General features: G+C 49.3%; 1 protein-coding gene across 1 annotated transcript; it reads right to left on the bottom strand.

The window, feature by feature from the left end:
* Window positions 1–777: 777 nt before the first annotated feature.
* Window positions 778–27227, bottom strand: Foxj2 (forkhead box J2). The gene is made up of 11 exons (XM_052174787.1): window positions 26182–27227; window positions 18342–18688; window positions 15220–15294; window positions 13819–13887; window positions 13524–13664; window positions 12929–13124; window positions 7625–8041; window positions 7126–7227; window positions 6020–6229; window positions 5380–5478; window positions 778–3391 (listed from the first exon to the last, which is right to left on the bottom strand). The coding sequence occupies exons 2-11, from the start codon at window positions 18672–18674 to the stop codon at window positions 3303–3305; spliced, it is 1731 nt and encodes a 576-aa protein (XP_052030747.1). The 5' UTR covers window positions 18675–18688; window positions 26182–27227; the 3' UTR covers window positions 778–3302.

Genomic DNA, 27227 nt, shown 5'->3' with positions numbered 1-27227 from the left:
GACCAACACAAAACTCCTGGGCATAGAGACTGCCCTGGAGTGTCGTTTATATACCCAGTAGCACTCCATTGGAGAAAAGTGATTTTTTTCCCCTTTTCAGCAGGTATCAATTACAAATAGCTTCTTAGTTAGGGGTGGGACTTTGTGTCTATTCTTTAACATGAAAACAAGATGGGCCTGCTCTACCCACCAACCTTCCAACAAAATTCACTACACTTAGTAGCATTTTAAACACAAAATGTTACAATTGTATCTAATTCTTTTTTTTCCATCACTTACAAGCTAAGTAAACCCAGTGGTAGGGATGGGTGAGCAGGTGTACTCTGAATACAATTGGCCCCCATAGACTAAAGCATTTGGATGCTTGGCTATAGGGAGTGGCACTATTAGGAGGTGTGGCCTTGTTGGAGGTGTGTCACTGTAAAGGCAGGGCTTTGAGGACCTAAGTGCTCAGGCTACCCCTGTGTGAAACACAGTCTTCTCCTTGATGCATGAAGGAGGACCAAGAAGTAGAACCCTGATTCCTTCTCCAGCACTGGGTCTGCTGTGCTCCCTGCCATGGCGATAACGGACTGAATCTCTGAAAATTAAACCTGCCCCAGTTACATGTTTTCCGTTATAAGAGTTGCTACGGTCATAGTGCCTCTTCACAGCAGTAAACCCTAACCGAGACAGGGGGTGACAGGATGCCAACAAGAACACCACTTCATTTATCTTCTCCCAACCTGGCAAAAAGAAACTAGAGAGAAGTGCCAAGAAGATTAAAAACTAGAAACGTTCTTTTCTTTCTTTTTTTATTAAGAAAGCATGCAAAAAAACAAAAACAAAACAAAACAAAAAACCCAAACAAGTTGTGAGCCTATACACCCCCTTCCCAGCCTGCAACCAATGCAAAGCATTATGGGTGGTATAAAGAACTCACCAAACCAGAAACATGGGGTTGAGGAGAGGAAGCCTAGGATAGGTGGATCAACACAAATGGCTTCTCCTTTGTCCCGCTCCTCCCCTGTTGCCCCTATTTCCTCTATAGGCAGTGACCCCTGCGACTGTGCACACATCACCCAAGACAACAGCAAAGACTATACTTCATGTCCAGCAACACCGGACCAACAAAATAAAAGTAGTTCTTGTCCCATGTCACGGAGGACATGGGAAACTGAGGCCCAAAGGGGGTCAGGTTTGAACTGCCCCATTCTGCAAGCCTGACCCTGGGGAACCAGACCTCAGGGGGCCTAAAGCCACCCTCCAGTCTCCAGCCGCCCACCAGAGAGACTGGTTCTGGAGACAGGGAGAAACCAGGGGCTCCTGGGAGTATGACTCAGCCTACGCTCCCCATCCTCAGAGAGATCTGACCAGGAAAGGTGTGTAGAAAAAGAAGTGGCACTCTGCAAGGGCAAGACCTTGAGGAAACCAAAGGGAAGCTGTGTAGAATACACCTGAACAGAAGGAATAGCAAGAGATGTCTAGGAGGGCACCAGGCAAAAGTATGTGCCACCTCTAGGGAAACACTCCTTCCCTGGTGGGAAATATTGCATCATACATTGGCCCCACCAGATGCTCTCCAGTTCATCACACATTGTTCTGGAGGACACTTCTTTTTCTTATACTCCCTTTTATTTTCCTTACAAAGAAATAAAGTGCTCTTTAGTGAACTGCCCCATCTTGTCCCTTTACTTAGCCTCACTGGGCTTCACCAGTCTCATACACAACCCCCTTCTAAAGAAAGGAAAGGGATTGATGAGAAGTGAGAATGGGAAGCCCAGTGTCTTGGAAATCATGGATAAATAAAAGCATATGAACCAAAAAAAAAAAAAAAAAAAAAAATCACAGAGATTGGCCCTGTCAACGCTATAAATTTTGTCTGTTTCAGAAGATTTAGTGAAAATAAGATGAAAGTGAGATTGGTCTTCCCTCTTGCAAGTCAAACTCAACCACACACTCACTAAGACTTCTGCAGCACTAAATCATGGCCGCTCATTGAACTGATAATGGAGACTCCCTACTCTGTGCCTTGCCCTTGTTGAGCCCCATCTCTGTATTATTCATTTCCTTCTTACAGGGAAATGTAATTATTCACTGCCTGTCAAAATCAAAAGCTTCCACCCCACCGACAGGGACTTCAAGAGAAGCATTTATTTCCCTGTGCAGTTAGACAAATGACAAGTTCCCACCCACGTCTCCACCAGCTCCCTCTCTTCTCCCCACCCGCCTGGCAGCAGTACCACAGGAATGAGTCTGCTATGACAGGAGGGAGAGGGTTTCCACAGCATGTCTATGACATGAAGAAACTAGGAGCGAGAATGGCTTCCTTTTGTCTTTTGAGAATCCCAGAAGATGGGAGAACAAAAAAAAATAAAAATAAAAATAAAACAGGTGGATGCTTTGGACAAACAGCTTTAGGAAGACAAAATAGTATTTGCTGAAGGAGAAGAGATGATGGAAAGTCATTTATATATGCAGAATAACCAGTTAACTCTCAGAAAGAATTCCTTTTCCAAAGCCAAAATGCCTTACATTGAAATTGTTTCCAAGAAGCTGAACCTATGATGGGCCGTGGTCTTCCTGCCCGAGCAGACAAGCTAACCTCCTGAGAGCATCAGCCAGGAAAAAGTCAGGGATGCTTTGGCATGGCGGTGCACACCCAACCTCATGCTGGGTTAGGCCCGTCACTGCCCCATGGCATTCTACTGAACCCAGCTCTCCAAGTCTACCCGTCATGGGCATGAGGACAGCCGGAAAAAGTAAAGACTGGATATATAACGGGAGAGCTCAGAGGACACAATTAGCACCATTGAGTAAAACTGCAACGTCCTGGTTGCCAAGCAGTGTCTTAGACTCCCCTCTAGTTATGGTGGCCTCTCCAGGCCAGCCCGAAACAGACAGGAAGAGAACACAACTCAGAGCTGAAAAGTGGGATCACCACTGAGTTTCTCAGAGAGAAAGATGAACTAGCATTTGAAGCCTTTCTTAAAAGCTGTCACGGCATCATCTTGAGGCCTGAAGATTTCAAACAGGCAAAGGGAGAGCAAAGCCCAGGGTAAGAGGGCAGCAGTCTGGGCAGTATGTAACCAGTAATAATAATAATAATATAATTAGAATAATAATAAAAGAACTAGGAGGGAAACAAAGAATGAGGCGGGAAAGAGGATTATCCTCGGCAGCATCTGGCAGTGGCTTCTCTGACAGAGAACAGAAAGAAGCTATATATCTATATACACGTTTGGGGAGGATGGGTGGGGACTGTTATTCCCCCGTGGCTAGAATTCACCACCAGGCCTTGGGCTGATGTCTACTGTGATTCGTTAAGTGATCAAGTCCCAGTCGAAGTCATCAGTGATCTCCTCGTTGGCACCAGGAGGTGGGACGGGTGGCCGGGGAACCATGTGGTGTGCTGTCAAGAAGAAAGACAGATCATAAAATAAGTTGGAAGAGAAGTAAGTTCCATCGGTCTGCCCCAATGATACCACGAAGGAAACCTGAGATAACAGTAATTCAATCAGCCTACAGTCTAGTCAGTCAGCCTATATCAGTCAGCCTACAGTCCAGCCAGTCAGTCTATATAGTCAGCCTACAGTCCAGTCAGACTACAGGGATTTTAACTTTAAAGAATGTTTTTATTTTATATGTATGAGTGTTTTTTTTTAATTCTTCTCTCATACATTACATCTTGACTATAATTACCCTTCCCTCCTAGTCCCTCCCTCCAACTCCCCTCTCCCCCAAATCAACTCCTTCTGTTTCCTTTCAAAGACAAAGAAAAAAGAGAAAGAGAGAGAGAGAAAGAGAGAGAGATATCAGACCTCCCAGGGTTTCACCAAACTTGGCCTAACAAGATACAATAAGACTGGGCACAAACCCTCATATCTAGGCTGGACGTAGAAATCTAGTACGAGGAAAAGAACCCCAAGTACAGGCAAAGGAGACAGAGATACCCCCCACACACACACACACACACACACTGTTGGGAGTCCCACAGGAATACCATGCTACACAAACAAAAGGTATATACAGAGGACCTAGCTCAGGGGTCCCTGTGTGTCGCGTCAGTCTCTGTGAGCCCCTATGAGCCCTGCTTAGCTGATTCTGTGGGCTGTGTCCTCATGGAGTCCTCATGGAGTCCTCTACTCCTCTAGCTCCTGCAACCCTTCCTCCCATCTTCACAGGTTCCCCGGACTGTGGGTCTCTGCATCTGCTCCCACCAGATGCTGCATGACAACTGGGTTACAGCCTTCAGCGCTGGCTACAATAAAATAGCTTAATTGGGTGATTTATATGAAAGAGCAGTGCAGAAAGTCACATTTGCAGCGCCTGGACAAAGAAATAGACGTCACCCTCCAAACTGAAGATTCTTGTGACCACAGAAGATGGTAATAGCGAACAGCCTAAAATACATTTAAGCACGAGGGACCTGTTCCTTTGTGCTGCCCACTGTGGTTCAGTGGTTCGGTGTCTCCCTGCACTCTGCCTCCCTACCACCACAGACAATTCAAGCCCACACTGGGGAAGCAAGTCAGCGACACAGCACTTGCGCAGCAGGCAAGAGACCCCAGTTCAACCCAACACTGCAAAAGACAAATACAGAAACAAACCAACAAACCAACAAAACAGTGTGCTGGCCCCAGATGCCTGACGCTAGTGGTCAAGTGACAGGAAAACAGACATGGGTAAAAGCGTTTACGGGAAGCATTCACTTCATTTGCCTATATTCCCTCTTGGTTCCAAACTGAGCAAAAAAACATCCCTCACAGCTAGCTAGCATTCACTTTCATTCATAATTTTACTTCCTTTCAGTATTGTAGTTGCAGGATTTTTTTTGTATTTAAAAAAAAAAAAAACTGAATGTGTATGTGTGTTTTGCCTGCATGTGTATCTATGTATCACATTCATGAGTGCCAGCAGAGGCCAGCAGAGGGTGTCAGATCCCTGGAATTAGTTATAGACAGTTGTAAGCCATGCAAACCATGTGGGTACTGGGAATGAACCCAGGTCCTCTAGAAAAACAGCTAGTGCTCCTGACCACGGAGCCATGTCTCCAGCCCCACAAGGTCAGTTTATAGCCAGTCCCAAGCAAGGGGTGTAGCGCAGATGTAAAGCCCTGTGTAGCATGTATGAGGTCCTGGCTCCATTCCCAGCGCCAGCAAAGTGAATTTAATTACACAAAAGTGCCTTCCTTAGTCTCACCTATGTGCCCCTCCCTAGAGGGCAGCTCATCTCATCCTGCAGGCTTGGGGACCATGACACATCCCCCATTCTAGTGGGTACAGAAGGAAGTACAGAGAGAAGATGCCAGACAGAAGCAAAACAACACTGAGAGACGGGTGTGCGTGTCTGTCCATGTGTGCGTCTGTCCGTCTGTGAGACACACTCCCCAGCTCTTACCTGGGCGATTGTATCCTGCTGAGTCTTGGGTGGAGATCGGGTACATTGGTGCTGGGCCAGGGTAGAGATGGGAGGCTTGCGGGTGCCCATAAGAGTTCACTACCAAAGCAAAACAAAGGTCCGTTACAGGGGGATTACGGTCATCAACAAAGCAGGAGGGGAAGCCACGTCCCTTTGTCCCCCAGTCTCTCTCTTGTCTCGTTTTATAGAACCTACATGGAGTACGCATTCTGCAAAAGCTAGCAGTCCTCAGCTCTTAGGGTGGGAAGGGATAATCAAAGATAAGAGACCAACGAAACATGACCATCAAGTCTCCGTTTTCACTGGCTTGAGTGGGGTTCAGGTGATCACTATTACTGGGACAATTTAGAATAACCAACCCTCCCCCACCCTTTTAAAAGGTAATTCTGATCTTTCAAGTTGGGGTATACTAGGAACCTAGTCTGAAGCTTCCGCAGCAATTCTTTAGGCCCGCCTGCAGGACTTTATTGATTCAATAGGTGTTCAGTCTACAAGCTGGTCCCAGGACTCAGCCAGATCACCACCTAGAAAACTGACTGGGCATTTCTCTTCTCCCTTCACCCTTCATTCACCCTTCACTTACTTCACTCTCCACTTCTCTGACAACTTTGTGTCTTACCTTGGTTCATGGATGGTTCCGGTTTGCCACTGGTGAGGGCACAGGAGTCAGTGATGCGGGAAGGGGCAGGTGGCCGGTGGGAGCCCCCTTGTGGGGGGATGTGACCAGTCTGGGTGAGGAAGTGGTTGAGGGAGTCACACAAGTTAGCGATGTGATGCTGGTCGAGGGTCCAGTTCCTCTGCTCTGCCTGCCGTAGGCTCTCCATCAGCTCTAGGAACAAGAACGCAGGCCGCGGGAACCCTGAGTGAGGAGGTACTGAAGCCCGCACCACACCGGTCCCGCACTCTCCCGTCCCGCACCCCACCCATCCCGCACCACACTCGTCCCTGGTGCGCAGTCTCCACATCTTGTGCCACTAATACTGTGTATTAACGATAATGACTTAAACCTTTTCCTCTTTTTTTGCTTCTATAAGCATTTATTGAAATGTGATATGATAACAAGATTCGTTGAATGTGCCAGTTTTTAATTAGAGCTTTCTCCTCTGGGACTGCCTACGTTTTAACTTTATTCTGTACTGACACTTTTAGAGTAATTAAAAAAAAAAAAAGATTAGAAACAAGCCTACTCATTTCACTCTAGCTAAGGATGCTTCTTGCAAAATTTGAGAGTGCTTTCTTTTCTCCTTAAGGGGCGTCCTAGGGCGAGCACCCAGAGGCCACGAGTTACAATTATTACAGCCTGCCTTTCAGTTCCCCATTCTATTTGCTCTTTGCCAAATTCTTATTTTCATTTGCATCTCCTTGGTGAATAAAAATGTTCAAAGGGACTTAATGAATTTACTATCATCTCTCTGCCAGGAAGCAAAATGGTAACACGGTGGTCCAGACTCTCAGAATTCTCAAGAGCCTTCCTCTTCCCCAGAAGATGACTAGCATAAAGCATTGTAATATTTGAATAATAGCAAATTTTTGGATCAAATCTAAAAATATTGATAATATATCTATCTTGTGTAAATGCCCAAATCTAAAAATATTGATAATATATCTATCTTGTGTAACACACAGAAGTGATGAAATTCTGCCCCAAACCCTCCTGGCCAGGCACATGGATTCTAGCACACACACACACCCCTTCTCTCCTGAAGTAGTCCTTAAAACGCTAACCTGAGAACTGGGACTGCTCGATGCTGGACCAGTTGAGCCGGTTCACCATTTTGAAGCTTTCCTTTAAGGAGTCGATATTGGAGCACCAGTCTGGAGGAAAGGCTGTGAAGAGAGCAGTGGGTGGTGAAACAGAAGCACAGTCAACACAAGGACGTTCCTCACAGGGACTGAGCTCAGCAGCTGCAGCAGCACCAGAGCTGGGGACACTCTGGTGTCTGGGGATGCAGGAGTGGAAAGGCGACCCGTCGGTTAAGCACCACAGGCAGAGATGCAAAACAATCCTAGTTCATCTGCCAGTATGGACCGGGACCAATGAAATCCCCAACCTCCAGCCTGGAGTACAGGGCCTTATGCAGTAACTTCCATCCGCTGAGATGGGGTAAGAAGGTAAGAGGCTGACCCTGAGAGACCCACTGCTAACTTTTTCTCCCACGGTTCCTCCGTGCCAGTCAGGACACAGAGTAGTCCTGCTCCTCCCAGCTTTCTCCTTCTCACTCACCAAAGCCAGTGCTGTTGATGGGTGCCTGGCTCTGGGCCTGCTGCTGTGGCGGCTGCTGGCCAGGGTGGGAGTGGGGATGGTGCTGATGCGGGTGGTAGCCTCCATGCTGCAGCGGAGGAGGATGCATGGCCATCCCGGCCGGGGGCCCATAGCCTTCAGTCCCCACTTGCTTTCCCCCTGGCGTAGTACAGCCATCAGGGCTTGGGGTGTGCAGTGGAGGGGCACCCCCTACATTTGAGGGGCCCTGAGTGGGTGCCTGCTGCTGTTGTGGTTGTGGTTGCTGGGGTGGTGGCTGCGGCTGCGGTGGTGGCTGCGGTGGCTGCTGCTGCTGCTGCTGCTGTTGCTGCTGCTGCTGCTGTGGCTGGTACATGTAGTAGTTGTTAGAAGGTGTCATGTCCCCCAGGAGTGAGGAGAAGCCTGCCGGGAGAGGAGGAAGCAGGCGGATGATTTGAGCTACACAGTCTCACCAAATGACATCTTCTTTCAGGATGAGAACTGGGGCAGGAGAGTTGAAAGGACACATGGTCATTCGGTGACCACAAGAGCCATGTGTCCCTTCTGGTAGATAACAGACCGGAAATATGCAGTTAGGTTAGGGGAAGGCTCTGCCCCACTGGTGACCACAGAAATATTAATAAAAAAAGTTTAAAACTGGTGCCGGGCAGTGGTGGCACATGCCTGTAATCCCAGCACTCTGGGAGGCAGAGGCAGGCGGATTTCTGAGTTCAAGGCCAGCCTGGTCTACAGAGTGAGTTCTAGGACAGCCAGGGCTACACAGAAAAACCCTATCTCGGAAAAAAAACAAATCCAACAAAAAACAAAACAAAACAAAAAACTCACTGGTGACAAAAGGAACTCACCTAGCAATGAAACCTAACTTAGAGTCTAACTAAAACACAGCTGTTGGGCAGACACTGTTTGTCCCACCTGACTGTCCTGTGCTCTTGGGTTCAGTACCTAGGGATGCAGCATGGGTGGGAAGCAGCATACGGCAGGTTAATCTCTCAAGCCAACTGGGCAAGGAAGAGCTAACTTGTGTCCAACCTGCAGCCCCCAGGCTGAATGAATGCAGCTCAGGAGAGCTACGAATATAGCCAACACAAAATCATACTCTCTCAACCACTAAACCATCTCCCTGAATCACCAAGTCTCTTTTAAAAAATTATGAGATTTTTTTTTTAAAGATGTATTTATTATACATACAATGTTCTCCTTGCATGTATGCCTGCAGGCCAGAAGAGGGCACCAGACCTCATTACAGATTGTTGTGAGCCACCATGTGCTTGCTGGGAATTGAACTCAGGACCTCTGGAAGAGCAGCCAGTGTCCTTAACCACTGAGGCACCCAAGGTTTTCTTAACATTTTGTTTTCTGTAACTTAATCGCACTGTTCTCTGAACTCTGAGGGCAGCATTACGCTATAACGTCAAAATGTTGGACAAGCCTAGAATCACTATCAGGTTTCTGGCTATCACTAGAAACCTGAGTAAATGTTCACAACGGCCTCACCTCACACAGTCTAATTTTTTCCTTTGTTTCTGGCAGTCCTCGGGGTCCCCTCCCTCCAATCCATCAGCAATACAGAGTGGTATTATCTCTCAAGCAAATGCTAACACCTTAGGCCACACTCTAGAGACTGATCCCTTAAGTTATAAAAAAAGAAATTAATTGCTGGCCACAGAGCCCAGGGCCCACACTCCTAACATTTAGGAGGCCAAGGTGGGAGGATCAGGCCGGGCCTGACACTCAAGAGGCAGAAATGGGAGGATCTCTAAGGTGGAGGCCAGCATGTACTACAAAGACCTGTTAAGAAGAAAGAAGAGATAGAATGAAACAGGAAAGGAGAACAGCAAAAGAGGCCTAGGAGGAGGAGGGAGCAGAGAAAAAGGGGAGGAGGAAGGAGCAGAGGGAAAGGGAGGAGGAGGGAGCAGAGGGAAAGGGGGGAGGAGGGAGCAGAGGGAAAGGGGGGAGGAGGGAACAGAGGGAAAGGGGGGAGGAGGGAGCAAAGGGAAAAGAGGGAGGAGGGAGAGAGGGAAAGGGGGAGGAGGGAGCAGAGGGAAAGGGGGGAGGAGGGAGCAGAGGGAAAGGGGGGAGGGGGGAGCAGAGAGAAAGGGGAGGAGGAGGGAGTAGAGGGAAATGGGAGGAGGAGGAAGCAAAGGGAAAGGGGGAGGAGGGAGCAGAGGGAAAGGGGAGGAGGAGAAGGGAGCAAAGGGAAAGGGGGAGGAGGGAGCAGAGGGAAAGGGGAGGAGGAGAAGGGAGCAAAGGGAAAGGGGGAGGAGGAAGCAAAGGGAAAGGGGGGAGGGGGGAGGAGGGAGCAGAGGGAAAAGGGGAGGAGGGATCAGAGGGAAAGGGGAGGAGGAGGAGGAAGCAAAGGGAAAGGGGGAGGAGAGAGCAGAGGGAAAGGGGAGGAGGAGTGAGTAGAGGGAAAGGGGAGGAGGAGTGAGTAGAGGGAAAGGGGAGGAGGAGAAAGCAAAGGGAAAGGGGGAGGAGGGAGCAGAGGGAAAGGGGAGGAGGAGGGAGCAAAGGGAAAGGGGGGAGGAGGGAGCAGAGGGAAAGGGGGGAGGAGGGAGCAGAGGGAAAGGGGAGGAGGAGGAAGCAAAGGGAAAGGGGGAGGAGGGAGCAGAGGGAAAGGGGAGGAGGAGGGAGCAAAGGGAAAGGGGGAGGAGGGAGCAGAGGGAAAGGGGGGAGGAGGAACTCATGACAGACCAAATCAGAGTTCACATTTTCTCTCAGCTGGGATGACAGACCTCAGAGAGAAGAGTTAATGTGACTGAGGCCCTGTGTCCCTCATCACTCTGTCTAGCCCATGCAGCCTACAACAGACTACCAAACAGACCACAAGGCCCGACAGCTCATGTGAACTCTCAGCCCCACCACAACTTCTACAGGAACCGGGGCTGGAAAGATGGCTCAGTTGGGTAATGTGCTTGCTGTGCGACTGTGAGAACCAGAGTTCAGATCCCCAAGGCTCTCGGAAGCACTAGGTAAGTGTGTAATCCGAAAGCCCAGGGGTGGAGACAAGGGGGCTCCAGGGCAAGGCGACTAGCTGGGCTTACCTAATGGGCAAGCTCTGGGTGCAATCGAGCAGCCCTGCTGTAATGCATAAGGTGGGGGTGGCTGAGATAAACACTTGAATTGACCTCAGGCCCCCATAGGCAGACATATTTACATGTTCACACAAATAATCAGATACACAGATACACACAGACACACACAGACACACACACACACACGTACTCGAACATGAAAACATACATGCAAAAATGTGTGCATAAGTGAAAGTATGCATGCGTGTGTGCATGCATGCATGTGTGTGTGTATGTATGGTATGTGTTTGTGATTAGTTATTTGTCAACACAAGTTAAGGTCATCTAGTAAGAAGGAACATCAGTTGTTCAATTGAGCAAATGCTTCTTCCATCACACTGGGCAGTAGACGTGTGGGGCACATTTTCTCGATTGACAGCTGATATGGGAGGGCCCAGAGCACTGCGGAAGTGCCAACCCTGGGCAGGTGGTTAAGAAAGCAGACTGAAGCTCAGCATGGGGGCACACATCTCTAATCCCAGCAGTCGAGAGGTGGAGACAAGCAGAGCTCTACGGGTTCAAGGCCAGCCTGATCTACATAGCAAGTTCCAGGACAGCCAGGACTACATAGAGAAACCATGACAGTCAAGAAAACAGAGCAGGCTGCGAACCACAAGGAATAAGGCAGTAAGCAGCACTCCACCATGGCCTCTGACAGCTCCTGCCTCTCTCTCCTCCCGAGGGTCTCTCAGTCACAGCTGTGACCACAGCAATAGAAAGCAAACTAGAATACTGCGCAGATATGATCCCTGTGGAGGGCTGAGCCACGCCACTTCTCAGAAGGCCGCCCAATGAGGACTTTAAGTCAGTCCCAGTAATTGTGGAAATCTGCAAATGGGCAGATATTGGCCGCTGTTGGGAAAGTACTATTTACTAACTGTGTTAGGTATGGAGATGGTGTGGTGGGAAGCAGCATGGGAGGCTCTCATCGCTGTGTGCTTACTGTAACTGCATTTAGACAGCATGTCATGAGGCCTGGGAAACTTACTCAACAATTTCCTCCTCAAAACAAGTTCAGTGGAAGGTCAACTAAGCTGAGCAAAATAAAGGTAAGTGACCGAGGTCAGCGGTTGTTCCTTATCTATTTGCGATGTTTTGTAATAAAAACTAACAAATAAAAAATACAGTAGCTTTAATCCCAGCACTCAGGAAGCAGAGACAGGCATCGCTTCAAGTTCAAGGCCAGGCTGGTCTACTGGTGAGGTTCAGGACAGATAACACTACACAGCAACACCCTGTCTCAGAAGGAAAAATAAGACAGGATAGAGCAGCAGGCACTGGAGGTGAAGGTCAGCCAGCAGCCTTAGTTGTAGCTGAGCGCCTGCTCCCACTATGGAAGCCCCGATCCATCCCCAGCACTAACCCAGGGGTGACGGAGCACGGCCGTAATGCCAGCAGTTGGCATGAGACGAGGGTCAGAAGTTATCTTGACTACAGAGCAAGCGCGAGGCCAGCCTGGGATATCTGTAGTTCTCTCTTACCCTAACTAACTGAAAAAGAAAATTGAGAGGGTACCACTACTGTCCCCTAGTGGTCATCCTCTGAATGACTCGCTCACAGCCCACAACTAGAGGTGTAGCACAGTGGTAGAGCACTCAACTAACACACACGCAGCCCCTGGGTCAGATCCCCGGGTTTGGGGTAGAGGGTATTAGGGAAATCGCTGCCTCTGGATGACCCTCCAATTCGTTTTCTGAAGATAATACCCTAGTGTGCCCCTGAGTTGGCTGTCTGAACCAAATGGTTTAGTCCTTATGTTTCCTCTGACCAGTGACCAGTTTCATATAGTAAAACAAGAAATTGAGGGCTGGCAAGATGGTATACTCAGGTAAGTGCATTTGCTGCCAAATCCAATTCAAGTTTGATCCCTGGGACCTATGCATGCATACACACACACACACACACACACAGAGAGAGAGAGAGAGAGAGAGAGAGAGAGAGAGAGAGAGAGAGAGAGAGAGAGAGAATAAAAAATGTAATCTCAAAAAACCAAAAAGACAGAAAACAAGGAGAGAAGGAACATTACCACTTATTTGACAATATAAGGAATTTTTAGTCTCAGCAACCAGAAGGGGGAGACATGCAGATCTCTCTAAGTTCGAAGCCAGGCTTATACCTAGCAAGTTCCAGACCCAAGGCTACATAGAGAGACCTTGTGTCAAAGAAGAAGAAAGGAAAGGAAACCAAGGGTGCCCGGCCTGCCCCATGGCAGACTCACCGTGCTGGGAGGAGGAGGACCGCTCCAGCATGGACTTGTAGAGGTTGCGGAAGGACCAGCTGAGGTCCTGAAAGTTGATCTCTGAGTAGGAGAATTTGAAGTCGTGGTTGGTGTTGTAGAGGGGAGGGGCACCCTCTGTGCTGTCCTGGCCTGGGGCCCCTGCTGCCACTGCTCCACCATCCACAGACCCTGGACCCTGCAAAAACAGGTAAGAACGGCGACCTAAGTCCCTTCTAAGAAGTATAACCCTCCAAAGGCCACCAGGGTCAGTCAGGTCTGTCCTTTTCACCCTCTCCACCTGGCCAATGACCTGCTCTTCCTGGTCATCCTGACCCTGGCCTCTTACCCATCACTCTCCATTTCTTCTCCACGAGCCCTTCCCTAGCGCACCTCCATGCCTCTCTGCCCTTCCTTCCTTCCTTCCTTCCTTCTAGTTGGGTTTCTCTCCTTTGCTTTTTCCTTCTTTCCCAGTCTATCTGCCTAGCATGCAATAGGCCCTTAATATGCAACTGTGAACAGAGCGATATCCGAACCCACTGAACCATCCGTCCGTCCGTCCGTCCGTCACCCTATGCACGTCATCTCAGCTTCCTACCTGGCTGTAGTTGGCCATGGAGGATGGGCTCTGCAGTGACATCTGAGGAGTCCCCTCGTGGGACAGGGAGGCTTCTCCACTCCCCGGAACACCTCCCCGGGGGCTTTTGCTGGCCTCCTGCTCTGGGGAGTCTTGGGATAGCTGAGAATTGTGAAAGAGGAGAAAGCTGTATGCAGGGGTGAGACACCCACCCACCAGCCACACTTGTGGCTCCACCTCGCTGGTGCTAACCCGCATCTACCTCAGAAACGACTAAAGTCCAACAAAGGGATCTCCCAAAGAAGAGAGAACTTACGTCATCATCCGGAGGGTGTCTTCTCTTCCGGGAAATGTCAGGGCAGGTGTCAATTGTCCAGTAGGAGCCCTGGGAGGGGAAGCCAACCCCACAGAGAAGAGAAGCGTTACCTATAAAGTTCCTGTTGGAAAGAGGCTCTAATAGCAGTCAGTGCCCAGCATGGAAAACGCCTGCGGTTGCATTCCCCGGGGCAGAATAGAAGAGAGGAAGAAGGCAGTGAGATCAAGCCAGAGAGAAGAAAACAAGGAAAGGAAGGAGGGGAGAGAGCAGAAGCCGGAGGAGCTGAGTACTAGGAGGAGTCAATCTGTCCTCAAAGGTCACAACAGACAAACACTCGCTTCAAATGTTACAAAGGTGCAGCACAGTTGTAACTATGCCAGAGATCCGAGAAAGGCCAGAAAGCCTGTTTCTTTCCCCTATGACCTGAGGCAAAAGTGCCTTGAGCGTTAGCATCTGTGAAATGGGGAGAACCTCTCCCTTCTCCCTTTGGAAGGTAAGACCTGAGACTGCATAGAAAAGCTTCCAAAAGGTTAGTAAGGAAACTGGGGATGTTGGCACATGCCAATAATCAGCACTCAGGAGGGACCAAGGCAGGAAGGTGGCAAGTTCAAGGCCAGCCTGGGCTCTATAGTAAAACCCTGTCTCCAAAAAAAAAAAAAAAAAAAAAAGAGTGACTAAGCCAACATTTTACATGTAGAACAGGGAACAAGGGCTTCCCAAAAGAAAGGGGGCCTCCCAGCCTGGGCTACAGAGTGTGAAACTCTATCTCAAAAAATAAAAAGTACATGCCTTTGCTATTTGTTTGGTTTTTGTTTTTTAATTTTTTGAGGCAGAGTCTCTCTCTAAGGCCCTGGCTGTCCTGGAACTCTCTATGCAGACCAAGCCCGGCCTCATACTCACACAAATCCACTTGTCTCTGCCTCCTGAGTGCTAGGATTAAAGAGGTGTATATCATGCCTATTCTGATGCATGCCTTTAATCCCACTACTTGAATCTCTGAGTTGAGGTTAGCCTGGTCTACATATTAAGTTCCAGGCCACCCAGGTCTACATAGTGAGATGGTCTACATAGTGAGACATTGCCTCAACAGATAGATAGATAGATAGATAGATAGATAGATAGATAGATAGATAGATAGATAGATAGAGACAGATAAGACAGAGACGACCTCAAAGACAACTCTATCATAAACATTCCAATTAAAACAATATTTCATGTCTTCCTTAGTCACCCATTCTAGAAAAGGCCCAGCAGCTTGGCAGCCATGCTCTTCCTTTGAGGAAAAAACAATGATGCTTTTAAAGCTAACATGGTTTCCTCTTCTGGTAATTAGAACAGCCACCGGACTCGGAGTGTCACCTCTCCTTCCTCCTCCCTTTGATTCCTGTAGCAGCAGCTCACCTTCCCGGGGTCATCCCGAGGTCTGGGCACCTTCCGGAAACACTTGTTAAGGGAAAGGTTGTGCCGAATGGAATTCTGGGGAAGCAAAGAAGCAAGTCAGGTCTGAGCATTGGCAAACCACAATGTTTCCCAAGGGACACAGAAGAACATATGGTCAGTTCCAGGGCACATGCAGCACCTCGGCTCTGTACTGCTGGAGGGAGGGAAGCGCAGAGGGCAGAGGGGTGAGGGAAGGAAACCACCAAAGATAGAGGTGACAGTGACCAGGTGATGGTGAAAAGTTAACTTTAGAGCTCTCAGCCTTCCTATTATAAATGCCTCAAGCCCATCTTGATCGCTGAGTTTGAGGCCAGCCTGCTGATAGCAAGTTCCAGGATAGCCAGAGTTACACGGTAAGACCCTGTCTCAAAAGGAAACAACAATAAAAACAGCCAGACGTGGCACCCCACACCTGTAAGCTCAGCACTTAAGAAACACAAGCAGGAAAGTGGCCACAAGTTGGAAGTCTGCCTGGTGTACAGTCACAGTGAGTTCTAGGGCAGCCGGGACTGCATAAAAAGACCATGTCTCTAAATAGGCCAGGTGTAGTGCATGCCTCTAATAATCCCAGCTCCCAGGAAGAAGAGGCCAGTGAAGCTCTGTGAGTTTGAGTTGAGGCCATTCTGCTTTACACCGTGAGTCCCAGGACAACCAGGGCTACATGGTAAGATTAGGGACAGTGGGGGAAGGTTGCTGATGAGCTGATGAGCTGATTCAGGGGGGCAAAGTGCTTGCCACACAACCCTGGGGTACCTGAGCTCAATCCCTGAAACCCACATATGGATGGAAGGGAAAGAATCAAGTCTATGAAGTTATCACCCCACCTCCACATGCACATCATGGTGCACACAGACACACAGACATAGACATATACACACATAGACATACACACACAGAGACATACATACATAGAGACACAGAGACACACACACAGAAACACACACAGAGACACACAGACACAGATATACACACACACACATACACACACACACAGAGAGACACACATACACACCAGGCATACATATACACAATAATAATAATAAATTTTAAGTAGGAGCTGAGGAGATGGTTCAGTGGGTAGAGTTTGACACCCAAGCATGAGGACCGCAAGTCTCTAGAATCCATATTAACTAGGTGCAGCTGACCACACCTGTAATCCCAGAGCTTTTAGGATTAGATATGAGGTAGAGACATAAGAATCCCTGGAAGATCACCCTGGCCAGTCTGGCCCCGCCTCAAACCAGCCAGAAGACGAGCACCATACCCCAGGCTGTCCTCTAACCTCCGTAGCCACATGTGGTATGCATGTACTCACGCTTGCACACAGACCCTAAACACACACACCAACAAATAAACACCTCAAAGTCATAGCTATCCCACTTCTCAATTCCTTATGAAAAACAAGAGCAGTATTTTATACTGTTTATGTATATTAAACAAGTCAAAAATCATGTGTATTCTATGGGGAGATGTCTCAGTGAGTAAAGCTCACGAGTGTGAGAAATAAGTTACATCTCCAGAACCTACAAAAAGCCAGAAGCAGTCGCATGGCCTGCCATGACAGCGGTAAGCACTGGGAACACTGTTGGTCTACAGCAAAGGGAGGCAGACACAATACACAGTACCCAGAAGCTCACAGGCCAACGCCGTCTGCTCGACATAGTGGTTAACAACATTAGAGACCCTGTCTCAAACAAGGTAGAAGGCAAGGTTCAACACCCGCAGTTGTCTGTCTCCCGACGCCACGTGGGCGGGGGCACACAACCTTGGGGCGCTCTCGCACCCTCACTAACACGCAAGACGCATAAACGCATATAACAAAGACTAAAACAAAATAAACCTCGGGCGTGAAACAGAAGCACAGACAACCTTCATTTTCCCAATAGCACTCAGAACGACATCTGGGGAAAGGAAAAGCCGCAGCGCACTGTTGGTGAAAGACCACATCTGGAGAAAGGGAAAGCTGCAGTGCGCATGTGTCAGCGCGCAGCGCGCTGTAGCCTAGAGGGGCGCATTCACCACCGGAAGACTGAGTGCTTTCAACAGCCCCAGTTCATCATCTGGTCTGAAAGTCAACTGGTGATTTACAGAGTGAGAAAACCACATTTAATCCCCATTCCTACTCAACAGTCGGCAAGTGAGTGACTGTTCCAAATGATTGCAATGAAGCCTAGCTTGGCAGTGCATGCCTGCTACCCCAAGTATAGGGAGGTCAAGACAGGAGAATCAGTCGTTCAAGGTCAGCTTCAGCTACTTCATTAGTTCCAGGCCAGGCCAGTCTGAGCCACACATGACGTTATCACAAAATAGACAGACAGACAGATCTTTGTGGGGTTTTGTGGGTTTTGGCTTTTGGGGATTTGTTGTTGTTGTTGTGTTTATTTGTTTGGTTGGGGGAGGGTCTCACTATATAGCTCTGGCTGAACTGGAACATGCTATGCAGACCAGACTGGCCTTGAACTCAGAGATCCACCTGCCTATGTTTCCAAAGTGCCAGGTTTAAAGGTATGTGTCATGATCCCTACCTAGAAAAATATATCGCTTAATATCAACCTTCTTTCTCCTCTTCAAAGAGGACTCCCATGGTCTCCACCTAACAACCTCATTACTTGCTAGTGAACGAGCTACTGGTAAAGATCCTAATTATTCTTTTTCTTCTTAGTATACAATGCTTCAAAAGACGATGACTATCCACAAGGAAGCTATAGAATTTGATGAGTTTCCTACCAAAGTAGGAGTCATACCTTTCCTTGCTCAATGACTTGAACAGAGCAGAGTTGCAGAAAGACATGAAATCAAAGACTGCCCTTTTGGGGAACCAGACAATAAGAGGGCGTGGCAACAACGGCATCCTGCCACTTCATAACTATATTTAATGGCTTGGCATCAGTACTGTTTCCATGATAAAGCTTTTGAAGCTGATGAACTCTAAAGTAACTAGAAGCAGGGGTAGAAGATAAGGGATCTTGAGTTTAAGTAACCCTGAGACAAGTCAGTGAACCAGACCAGGTTAGAGGAAGAAACAAAAGCCGAGAAGGTTGCTAAAGTCTAGGTGTGAGCCCAGCTCACAGAAACAGTCCCACCTTCCAACCGATGCCAGCGTTCTTGTAGTAGGGGAAGTTGTCGCAGATCCAGCGGTAAATCTCACTGAGAGTCATCTTCTTAGCTGGGGAGGAATTGATGGCGTAGGTGATGAGGGTGGCGTAGCTGTACCGTGGCTTCCCATCTTGGTGGACCGCTGCCTCATCTTTGCTGAGGGTGGCGTTAGGATCTGTGGGGGAGCCTGGGGAGCACTTCCGAGCGCCCCCAGGAGGCCCAGCCTGAGAAGCGCTCCCAAGCTTCTCAATAGTGGCTCTGAGAGTCAGCTGCGGCAGCCAGTCTATGGAGGTGAGGCTACTCTCCAGGTCGGAGGCCATCGTACTTCCGGGTTCTGCAGAGAAGGACAAAGAAGGAAAGCAGATGAATTTCCTCTGTTGACTCCATTTCTTTCTTTCTTCCTTTCTTTCTTTCTTTTTTTTTTTTTTTGGTTTTTTCTTTTTTTTTTCTTTTTTTTTTCTTTTTTTTTTTTTTTTTGGTTTTTTTGAGACAGGGCTTCTCCGTGTAGCCCTGGCTGTCCTCAAACTCAGAAATCTGACTGCCTCTGCTTCCCCAAGTGCTGAGATTAAAGGCGTGCGCCACCACAGCCCGGCTACTCCATTTCTAATGTGAAGGACAAGCAGCCTCTTTCCATTTTAATTCCCATTTAATAACCCTCTCCTGAGACAGCCAAGTGCAAGTACCCATCATGCACCAGATGATAGATGGAGTGCTTCTTTCTTTCTTATTTATTTATTTATTTATTTAATTTGGGACAGGGTTTCTCTGTGTAGCCCTGGCTATCCTGGAACTTGCTCTGTAGACCAGGCTGGCCTCAAACTCACAGAGAGCTCCTGCCTCTGCCTCCCGAGTGCTAGGATTAAAGACCTGCACGACTGTCAGGCGATGGAGTGCTTCTTACCCTGAATCTTAATGGAGAGATGACCATGTAGCCTCTCCCTTCACAAAGGATCAGATAGCAAACCCCACAAACAAACAAAAATGAACTATTCCCTCAATTCTTTTTATAGCCCCGCAACACAATATTTTTAAACTCGATATAAGAATAATTTTTAAAAAATCAACCCCATTTAGACAGCAGGTAAAATTAGCCAATGTCTGTCTACTCTCCAATTATGTGACACTTGTATGCTTATATATAGCATCCACAAGTACATAGCAATAGCACATAGAAAGACAGAGCAAACACGAGCACTCACTAATGAAGCACACAGACACTGTTAAACACGAGCACTCAGCTCTCTACCACGCGCATGCCTTACATAAACCATAGTAAACACAGCCCAAGTGCAGATTCTAACAAGTGACTGGGTCTGGAAGCACAGGTCCATCATAATCTCAAGGACTCCAGAGGCTGAGGTGGCAGGATCACAATCTCAAAATCTGCCGGGGCTACCCAGTGAGATCACAGGCAGCCTGGGCCATTTAGAGACCCTGTCTCAAAATAAAAAGTAAAATCAGGGGTAAGAGAAAGCTCAGCAGTTAGAGCACTCAGTGCTCTTGCAGAGGATTCCGGTTCTATTCCCAGCTCCAACATTGTGGCTCACACCCACTTAAACACTCTGGTTCTAAGGAATCCAATACCCCTGTCTGACCTTTTAGAGCATGATGCGCGCGCACGTGTACACACACACACACACACACACACACACACACACGATACACATACATACATACCAGCAAAACACTCATAGATATAAAATAAATAACTTTTTAAAAGAAATTAAAAACCAAAAGGAGGGCTGCAAGTGTGACTCGGTGTAGAGTACTTGCCCGAGTCCCTGCATTCAGTCACCAGCACCACAGTAAACAAACAAACAAACAAACAAATGATGACAACCTGCATCAGCCAGGTACAAGACTGACGCGCGGACAATGGCGCGCACACAGAGATCACAACATATACACGGCATATATTACCAACAGAGCACAAAGTCACACAGGAGAGACAGATCCTAATTACACCACAGCCCTCACACCTTTAAAGCTCCCGCTAGCAGGCTCCAGCCCACAGACACCAGCGCCAGGAAGAAGTCATCAGCGAGGCCCTCCCACCTCCCAGGCCTGCTGGGCTTCGCGGAGCCAGGGAGACACCCAGCTGTGCGCGCACCGGTAACAATCAGATAGCCTGGCTAAAAATAGCCTCCTCGGTAGGGCTAAGAGCTGGCTCCCCTTCCCCGCCCTTCTCCTCCCTCCTTCCTTCCCAGTCAGGCACGCAGGCTGGCTGCACCTCAATGCAAACTCCTAGAGCTTCGTTTCCGCCCACGCCTGATGTTTGCCAGCCCTGCCGCCTCAGCTCTCACCGCCAGGGAGGTGTGACAAGTTAGTGGAGGAGGGTGACAGTATCTGTATCGCGGCGGGGTCTAGTGAGGCGAACAGGAACCCCCAGCGTAAGCCATTTGGCACTTCCTCGGTGCTGAGGCCGGCAAGCCCCTAAGCCCTTGCAGTGAAACAGGTTTGTGCCTGCACAGCCGCCAGGTTCTGGCGAGCATTTCTTGCTCAGTCCCACCAGGGCAGTAGTCTGCCCGAGCCAAGGCTTCCCCCCTCAGAACTTAGAATGCTGATGAGTATCCTGTTCTGCCAATCCATAGCCATAAGACCACGACCAGACCCCACCAGACCAGACACCTGCAAGGTAGCAGATTCACACACATGATGGGGCCCAAAGTCTGTCTCAAACAGGACCCCTGGCGCCTCTTGTAACCCCACCGTGTCATACCTTGCAGGCGCTCACTTTCTCATCCTAAACCTAGGACAGTTTACACACAGCCGCTTGCCCTTTCCCTACAGGCCAGGATTCTAATTCACTCCCCTCCTGACCAGGTCCCACCCTTGAAATCACCCTGTGCTCACAAGTACCTGGCCCAGAGCTCCCAACCAGCACCACGCCTAGTCTACAAAGCTGAAGGGAACATCTTCTTTGCCTCAAAGGTCTCGGAAGCAAGAGCCTTAACTGTACCCCAAGAGTTGTTTGGGCAGAGAAAAACAAAGGGGCCATGTCTGGAACTGGCACCAACTGGCACCGTTTGGCCTTAGCTCTCTCACCAGAGCCATCCTTTCCAACCTAATCTCACCACCTTGCCCCAAACCATGAACATGGAAACTTGGGAAACAATAGGGACACGTCATCTTTCCAGGAAGCCACACACCTTCTAGCCTTTTGCAGCGTCAAAACACCCAGGCCTCTGGAATACAGCAGGGAGCACTGGAGCAGTGTCAGTTCCATAGGTGGGTTCTCTAAGATCAACAGCGATTTACCAATAAGCAAATTCCTAAGGACTGGGGTCACTGCAGAAAGAGGCCTGAAACGATGCATTACCCTGTGCCCTAGTCAGTCAGCTGCTGCCCTCCTCAGCTGTGTGTGTGTGTGTGTGTGTGTGTGTGTGAATGAGTCTACACTGTCCATGCTGGTCTCAAACTTCTGGGCTCAAGCAATCCTCCTGCATCAGCTTCTCAGATAGTTATAAACATCAGTCCCTTAACCTCCATTATCTCCCAGTAAAGAACCCCAGGAAATCTCATCTTTAGAGCCAGAAAACTTCAGTTATTTTCTCTGAAATACTCTTGGCCATAACCTGGACCTCAGGGTTGGATTTGAAGTGTGTAGAGGCCTTATAGAGTCCATTTGACACATGCCAACCACCAGGAATTTCTAAAAGGGAAACACACACACACACACACACACACACATCTGCCTCTTGCTAGTGGTCCTGCACCCTTGCCCACAGGACACTGAGATTAGACACTAACCTCCCTCCACTACTCCCTCCCCCCAGGGCAGTCCTCCAAATGCAAACCTCAGTGTTCAGAATACACTCCAGCATAGCCCCCCACAGAGTTCGCAGGGCCCGGTCCTCCTGGAATCGCAGAGCTCCGCTCCATAGCCTGGCCTTACCCCCTCACTTCCCCATTTGTAAAGGGCAGTGGAGACTGACTAAGCTTCCTCTCTCCTGTTCCTAACCCCAGCACTGACTCATTAGATGCCCCTAGCAATCCCTTGCTCCCTGCTGAAGTCTTGATGCCTCAGTTTCCCCCTCCAGTAAGAGAGATGAAGTCATAGCCCCTACCAAGGCTTCATCCCTGGAGGGACAGGAATGCAGCTAATGAGCTCGTAGCTGCCACACATTCCACGGTCCCCCAAAATAATAGCACACGGCTAATGTCCAGGGCTATTATTAGAAGAGCAAACAAGAGGTGGTTCCATTTCTCGGGCCAGCCAACCTAGTTACCCAGACCTCTCTCTCCAGGTGGGCCTCGTGCCACCGGCCGGGGCAAAACCTGAGTCAGGCCACATTCTTCTCTGCACGCTGGAAGACTGGAAGGAAACACAGAATCTGGGAAAGGCAGCCAAAGGGCAGACTCCATCCCATCCACGGGACAGCTAATGACGACTACAGTGCTGGGAAAGGCAGCAAACCAAACAGAGCCAAACACAGAGTCTTCTTGGGGCATGACCAGCCGATGGGATAGCACCTGTGAAATGCACAAGACCCCGCGCTGTTTACCGCCCATATTACCCAAACAGCTAGGAACCCAAGTCAGGTACCCAGGAGTCAACCTCCCGAGCTGCACAGAAAGCCAAAAGTAACAGCCTCGCCATCGGTCAGGCTGCCTGCCTTTCGGCTCAGCTCTGACAAACAAGTCATTTTAACTCCTCTGTATCTTAATTTCTATCTCTGTGAAATAAAATAAAAATTCTAAAAAGTTCGGTATGGTGAGTCAAGTTTGTTCTGGCAGCACTCTGGGGGGGGAGGGGGGTTTGGAGCAGGAGGAGTGCCACGAATTTGAGCCAGCCTGAGCTGCACAGCAGTTTAAGGCCAGCCGTGGCTATACAGTAAGACATATACGTGGCTAGACACTATCGCTCACACACAGAAACAATCCAAAGGGCCGGAGAGATGGCTCAGTGGTTGAGAGCACTGACTGCTCTTCAGGAGGTCCTCAGTTCAATTCCCAACAACCACATGTGGCGCATACCCATCTGTAATGGGGTCTAATGCCCTCTCTTCTGGTGTGTCTGAAGACAGCTACAGTATATTCATATACATAAAAAATAAATATTTTTTAAAAAATCTAAAAAGTTTAAAAATATTTTTGTTTGTTTTTTGAGACAGGGTTTCTCTATGTAGCCCTAGTTACACAGATGTCCTGTAACTTACTATGTAGACCAGACTGGTCCTGAACTCAAAGATCCACCTGTTTCTGCCTTAAAGTGCTGGGATTAAGCTTGTGACACCACCACCCAGCTTAAAATTCTTTGAAATGAAGGTTAACTGTTCCTACAAGAGTTGTGAGGATTATCTAATATTTTTTAGTCTGTTTAAACCACTTAGCAAGTGAACCTTCATTTTTGAATGAAGAAAAGAAGACTATCTATTGGCTATATGCATGGCTCAGTGTGTGTAACATGCAGGTGCAGCCCATAGTTCACTGCCCAACACCAAAGTGTTTTAATGAAAAGAGAGTAGGGCCGAGAGAGATAGCTCAGCAGGTAGGGACACTGGCTGCTCTTCCAGAAGACCTGAGTTCAATTCCCAGCACCCACATGGTGGCTCACATCCATTCATAACCTTAGTCCCATGAGATCTGATACCCTCCTCTGGTGTGCATATGCACAGAAAAAAATACTCATATATTCATAAAATACATGAGAAATAAATCTTTCAAGAAAAGAAAAGAGAACATCAAAAATTAGAAAGGATCACAGAGGCGGCTTCAGAAGCATCAGATGTGCAGTGAGTGACCATGCTACAGAATCTGAAGCAAGCCTGCCGTGGCTGTCAGGATGTCAGAATTTCAAACATTTCCCTTGAGTTCATCAGCCCAGTACTGACTAAGATCAAGAAACCTCAGAGGATGTAGAAAGGGGGAAAATACCATCATCTGTCTTTCAAAGGACTTAGGTGCATAAGATACAGTCTGGAAAACAATACACTCCGAAGCGTGGTCAATGCAAGCAGCCCCTCACTGACTACTGAGGAGCAAGAGGGTTACAGAACTTGTCCCAGCAGGGCCAGCTGAAAGAATGGTCTGCCTGGAGCAGCGACACCACAGCCCACACTGTGCCACTCGGAAGCTGCACTCCAGCATCTGATAAAGTGCTTTGTAAGAAACAGACCACTGCCTCGGCGGACCCATCTCTTTCAAAAGTGGGAGAGGCAGTTCTAGGCACAGAAGTAAAAAGAAGGATCCTCGTCTCTTTTAAGACTGGAGGCACCCACAATGAAACTTTGCTACCAGTCCTGGAAGAAAACAGGTCCAACCTGAGCAAGGCCTACCAAGGTGCTTGGGATGACTCCAAGAGGGGGTCATGGGAATCCCCCCTGGTGGGTGAGGGGGGTGGCTAGGCTTTCTCCCAACTGCTTATCAGTATCCTCACCTCTTCTAGGTTTTGGCAGAGAGTCTCCTGCTTCTACGGGCCTGCCAGAAATGATTCTAAGGGACCAAAACACAGTCTGAAAGACACCAGGATAACCTTCTCCGTGAGCATGCTCAGAGCACAGACACCAAACCACAGTCATTCCCACTGTGGAGCATGCACCTCATTCTACAGCACAGCCACTGAACCTGTCTATGGACTACAGTCCTGCTTCACGCGTCACCACCACAGATACCTTCCAAGATCAAGTGGACAGGCAGAGACTTGGATAATACAGGCAATCCACCCGTGGCCCATATAGGGAGGCAGGGACTGAAAAACCCAAGGGGCAGAAGCTCCAAACAGAAGATGAGACATGGTCCAACCACCAGACAGGAAGTACAAGTCCCAAGTCAGTGACCTCGGGTAAAAAAATCAGAGCTCTGCTACCAATGCAGCTCCGGCTCAACCGGGAAGATTTCTTAGCACTCCTACTTTTTCTAAAGGTCTTTTTGATTTTTGAGGATTCTCTACAGTAGGACGAAAATTTTCAACACAAAGGTTCCTGGGACCCAGAACTAAACAAGAGAGCAGGAAGGGAGATGATGAGCCCAGTAGGTGTTTTCCTGGAGGAAACTCTAAAATAAACTCCTCAGAGGTCAGACCTCCCTGGTGAACAGCTTACGCAGACAGAGGAATAGAGGGACAGAGGGATGGGAAGAAGGAAGCTAGGAAACGCCTTCCTCTTCCTTGTACAGCTGATTCTCCCCAAGGAAGTGTCAGCGACAGGCAGGACACATGAGGGGACTAATCTGGTTTGTAGGAAGACTCTGGCCCACCAATGTGCACTACCCTGACAGTTTCTTCTCATCTCGGGACATGTGGATCCGCATTTCCCTTTGGATTTTACAGAGACGCAGAGAACCTGAACTGAAGTAGGGATGTCAAAAGAGGCCTCCCTCCTGGTATCCAAGAGAGTGGGTGGGACCCGGCTGCCAGTCAGGCAAGCAGTCTTTGTAATAGACGTCTGTTGAATATTAAACTGACTAAGGCATGCCATGGACAATATAGTATAATATAATACAATACAATTCATAAAATGCCCCCACGACTGCAGGTCATTTACCGCAGTCACCAGAGGACAAGACCCAAAAATGGACAGCACTGTGGGATTCTGGTTGTGCTGTGTCCTGAGTTACTAACCCCATGGCGTCCTGAAAACGCACCTGTTGTCTGTTCTCAGTACAGAGCTTCAACTTCTCTAGAGACTGCAAATGACCCATTCCTTTCCAAAATTTTAAAAGGCCACTTCTCAGAGTCTCTGAAGCAACCTATGGGTTCCAGGGCAAAAGCTTCATCGGAAGACATTTCCCAGGGGTCTTCTTCCCTTCAAATGAACCCTAAGATCCACCATTTCAGTTCCCCCTACCTCCTGGTGACTTAAAGACTACAGAAGAGAAAGCACTAACCTGTCTCCAAGGTTCCCCCAGCTGCTGGAGGAAACCACCCGGTACAGAAGTTTGAGGTTGCAGGGATTCCCCTCTTCAGAGGCAGGTGACAGGTGGCATCCTCAGTGACTCTTCCAGTGCCTGGCGGAGCCTCCCAGGCTGGAGCAGGGAACTGAGTCCCCTGAGGAAGAGGAGCCGAAGGAGGAGGAGGGGGAGAGGGAGGACCTACCTGGGGAAGATGGCACACCCCCCACACCCTGCCTACTACCCTAGGGAGGAGGGGAGGAGCCTCTCCCAGCCAGGAGTTGTCTCCTCCCCTTTGGGGGAATCCCCCTCCCCCCCAAACTGAATCTTTCAGGGGCTGAGGGCTCTTTCTGCCAATTGGAGATCCGAGCGGAGGGGCTCTGCCCCGGTCCACTGTCTAGGTGCACGGAAGTTGAGGGGCGAGGTCTTCTACTCTCCAGCAAACTGGAGCCAATTCCTGGCGGTTCCCTGGAGGGTCCTGGCTTGTGCGTGTCAGGACGCCTCTCCACGGTGAGTCCCGGGTGGGATGCGGGGTGCCTACTCCACAGGCATGGCTCCCTTTCTCTCTGCCTCAAAAGTCCCAAACTGTCTGGAGTGCGTTGAGGTGTGAGGAAGGTCTCACTCCGGGTCCTTCGGGTCTCACTACCCTTCCCGACTTCTGGGGGTCTCCTCTAAAGCCACCGTGGGAGGGACAGCCGCGTGCCCTGCGGCGATCTCTTCTGGCAGTCCCGGGAGTGGGGAGGGTCCTCCCTCCCAAGGGAGAGGGAGCAGGTCCCGGCACTGGGTGCCCCGAGGGTGGGGTCCTCGCACTCCCGCTCCCGCCCGGCCGGCCGGCCTGGGCAGCAGGGTCCTGGAGGCCGCGGTCCCGGCTCCCGTCACCCGCTGCCGGGCGGCAGCGCCTCCCGGGTCGCGTCCCCGGTCCGCCGCGCTCCCCGGCGCGTGGAGCTCCCTGCGCTGCCACCTCTGAGGCTCCGGCCGCTCGGGGCTCCCGGGAGCCAGCAGGCGGACGAAATGCGTCGGGGCTCGGCTCGGGCTCGGCTCGG

Source organism: Apodemus sylvaticus, chromosome 2 (genome assembly GCF_947179515.1).
Source record: "Apodemus sylvaticus chromosome 2, mApoSyl1.1, whole genome shotgun sequence".
Lineage (NCBI taxonomy): Eukaryota > Metazoa > Chordata > Mammalia > Rodentia > Muridae > Apodemus > Apodemus sylvaticus.
The sequence above is the reverse complement of the archived record's forward strand: the minus strand, read 5'-3'. Positions and strand labels throughout refer to the sequence as shown.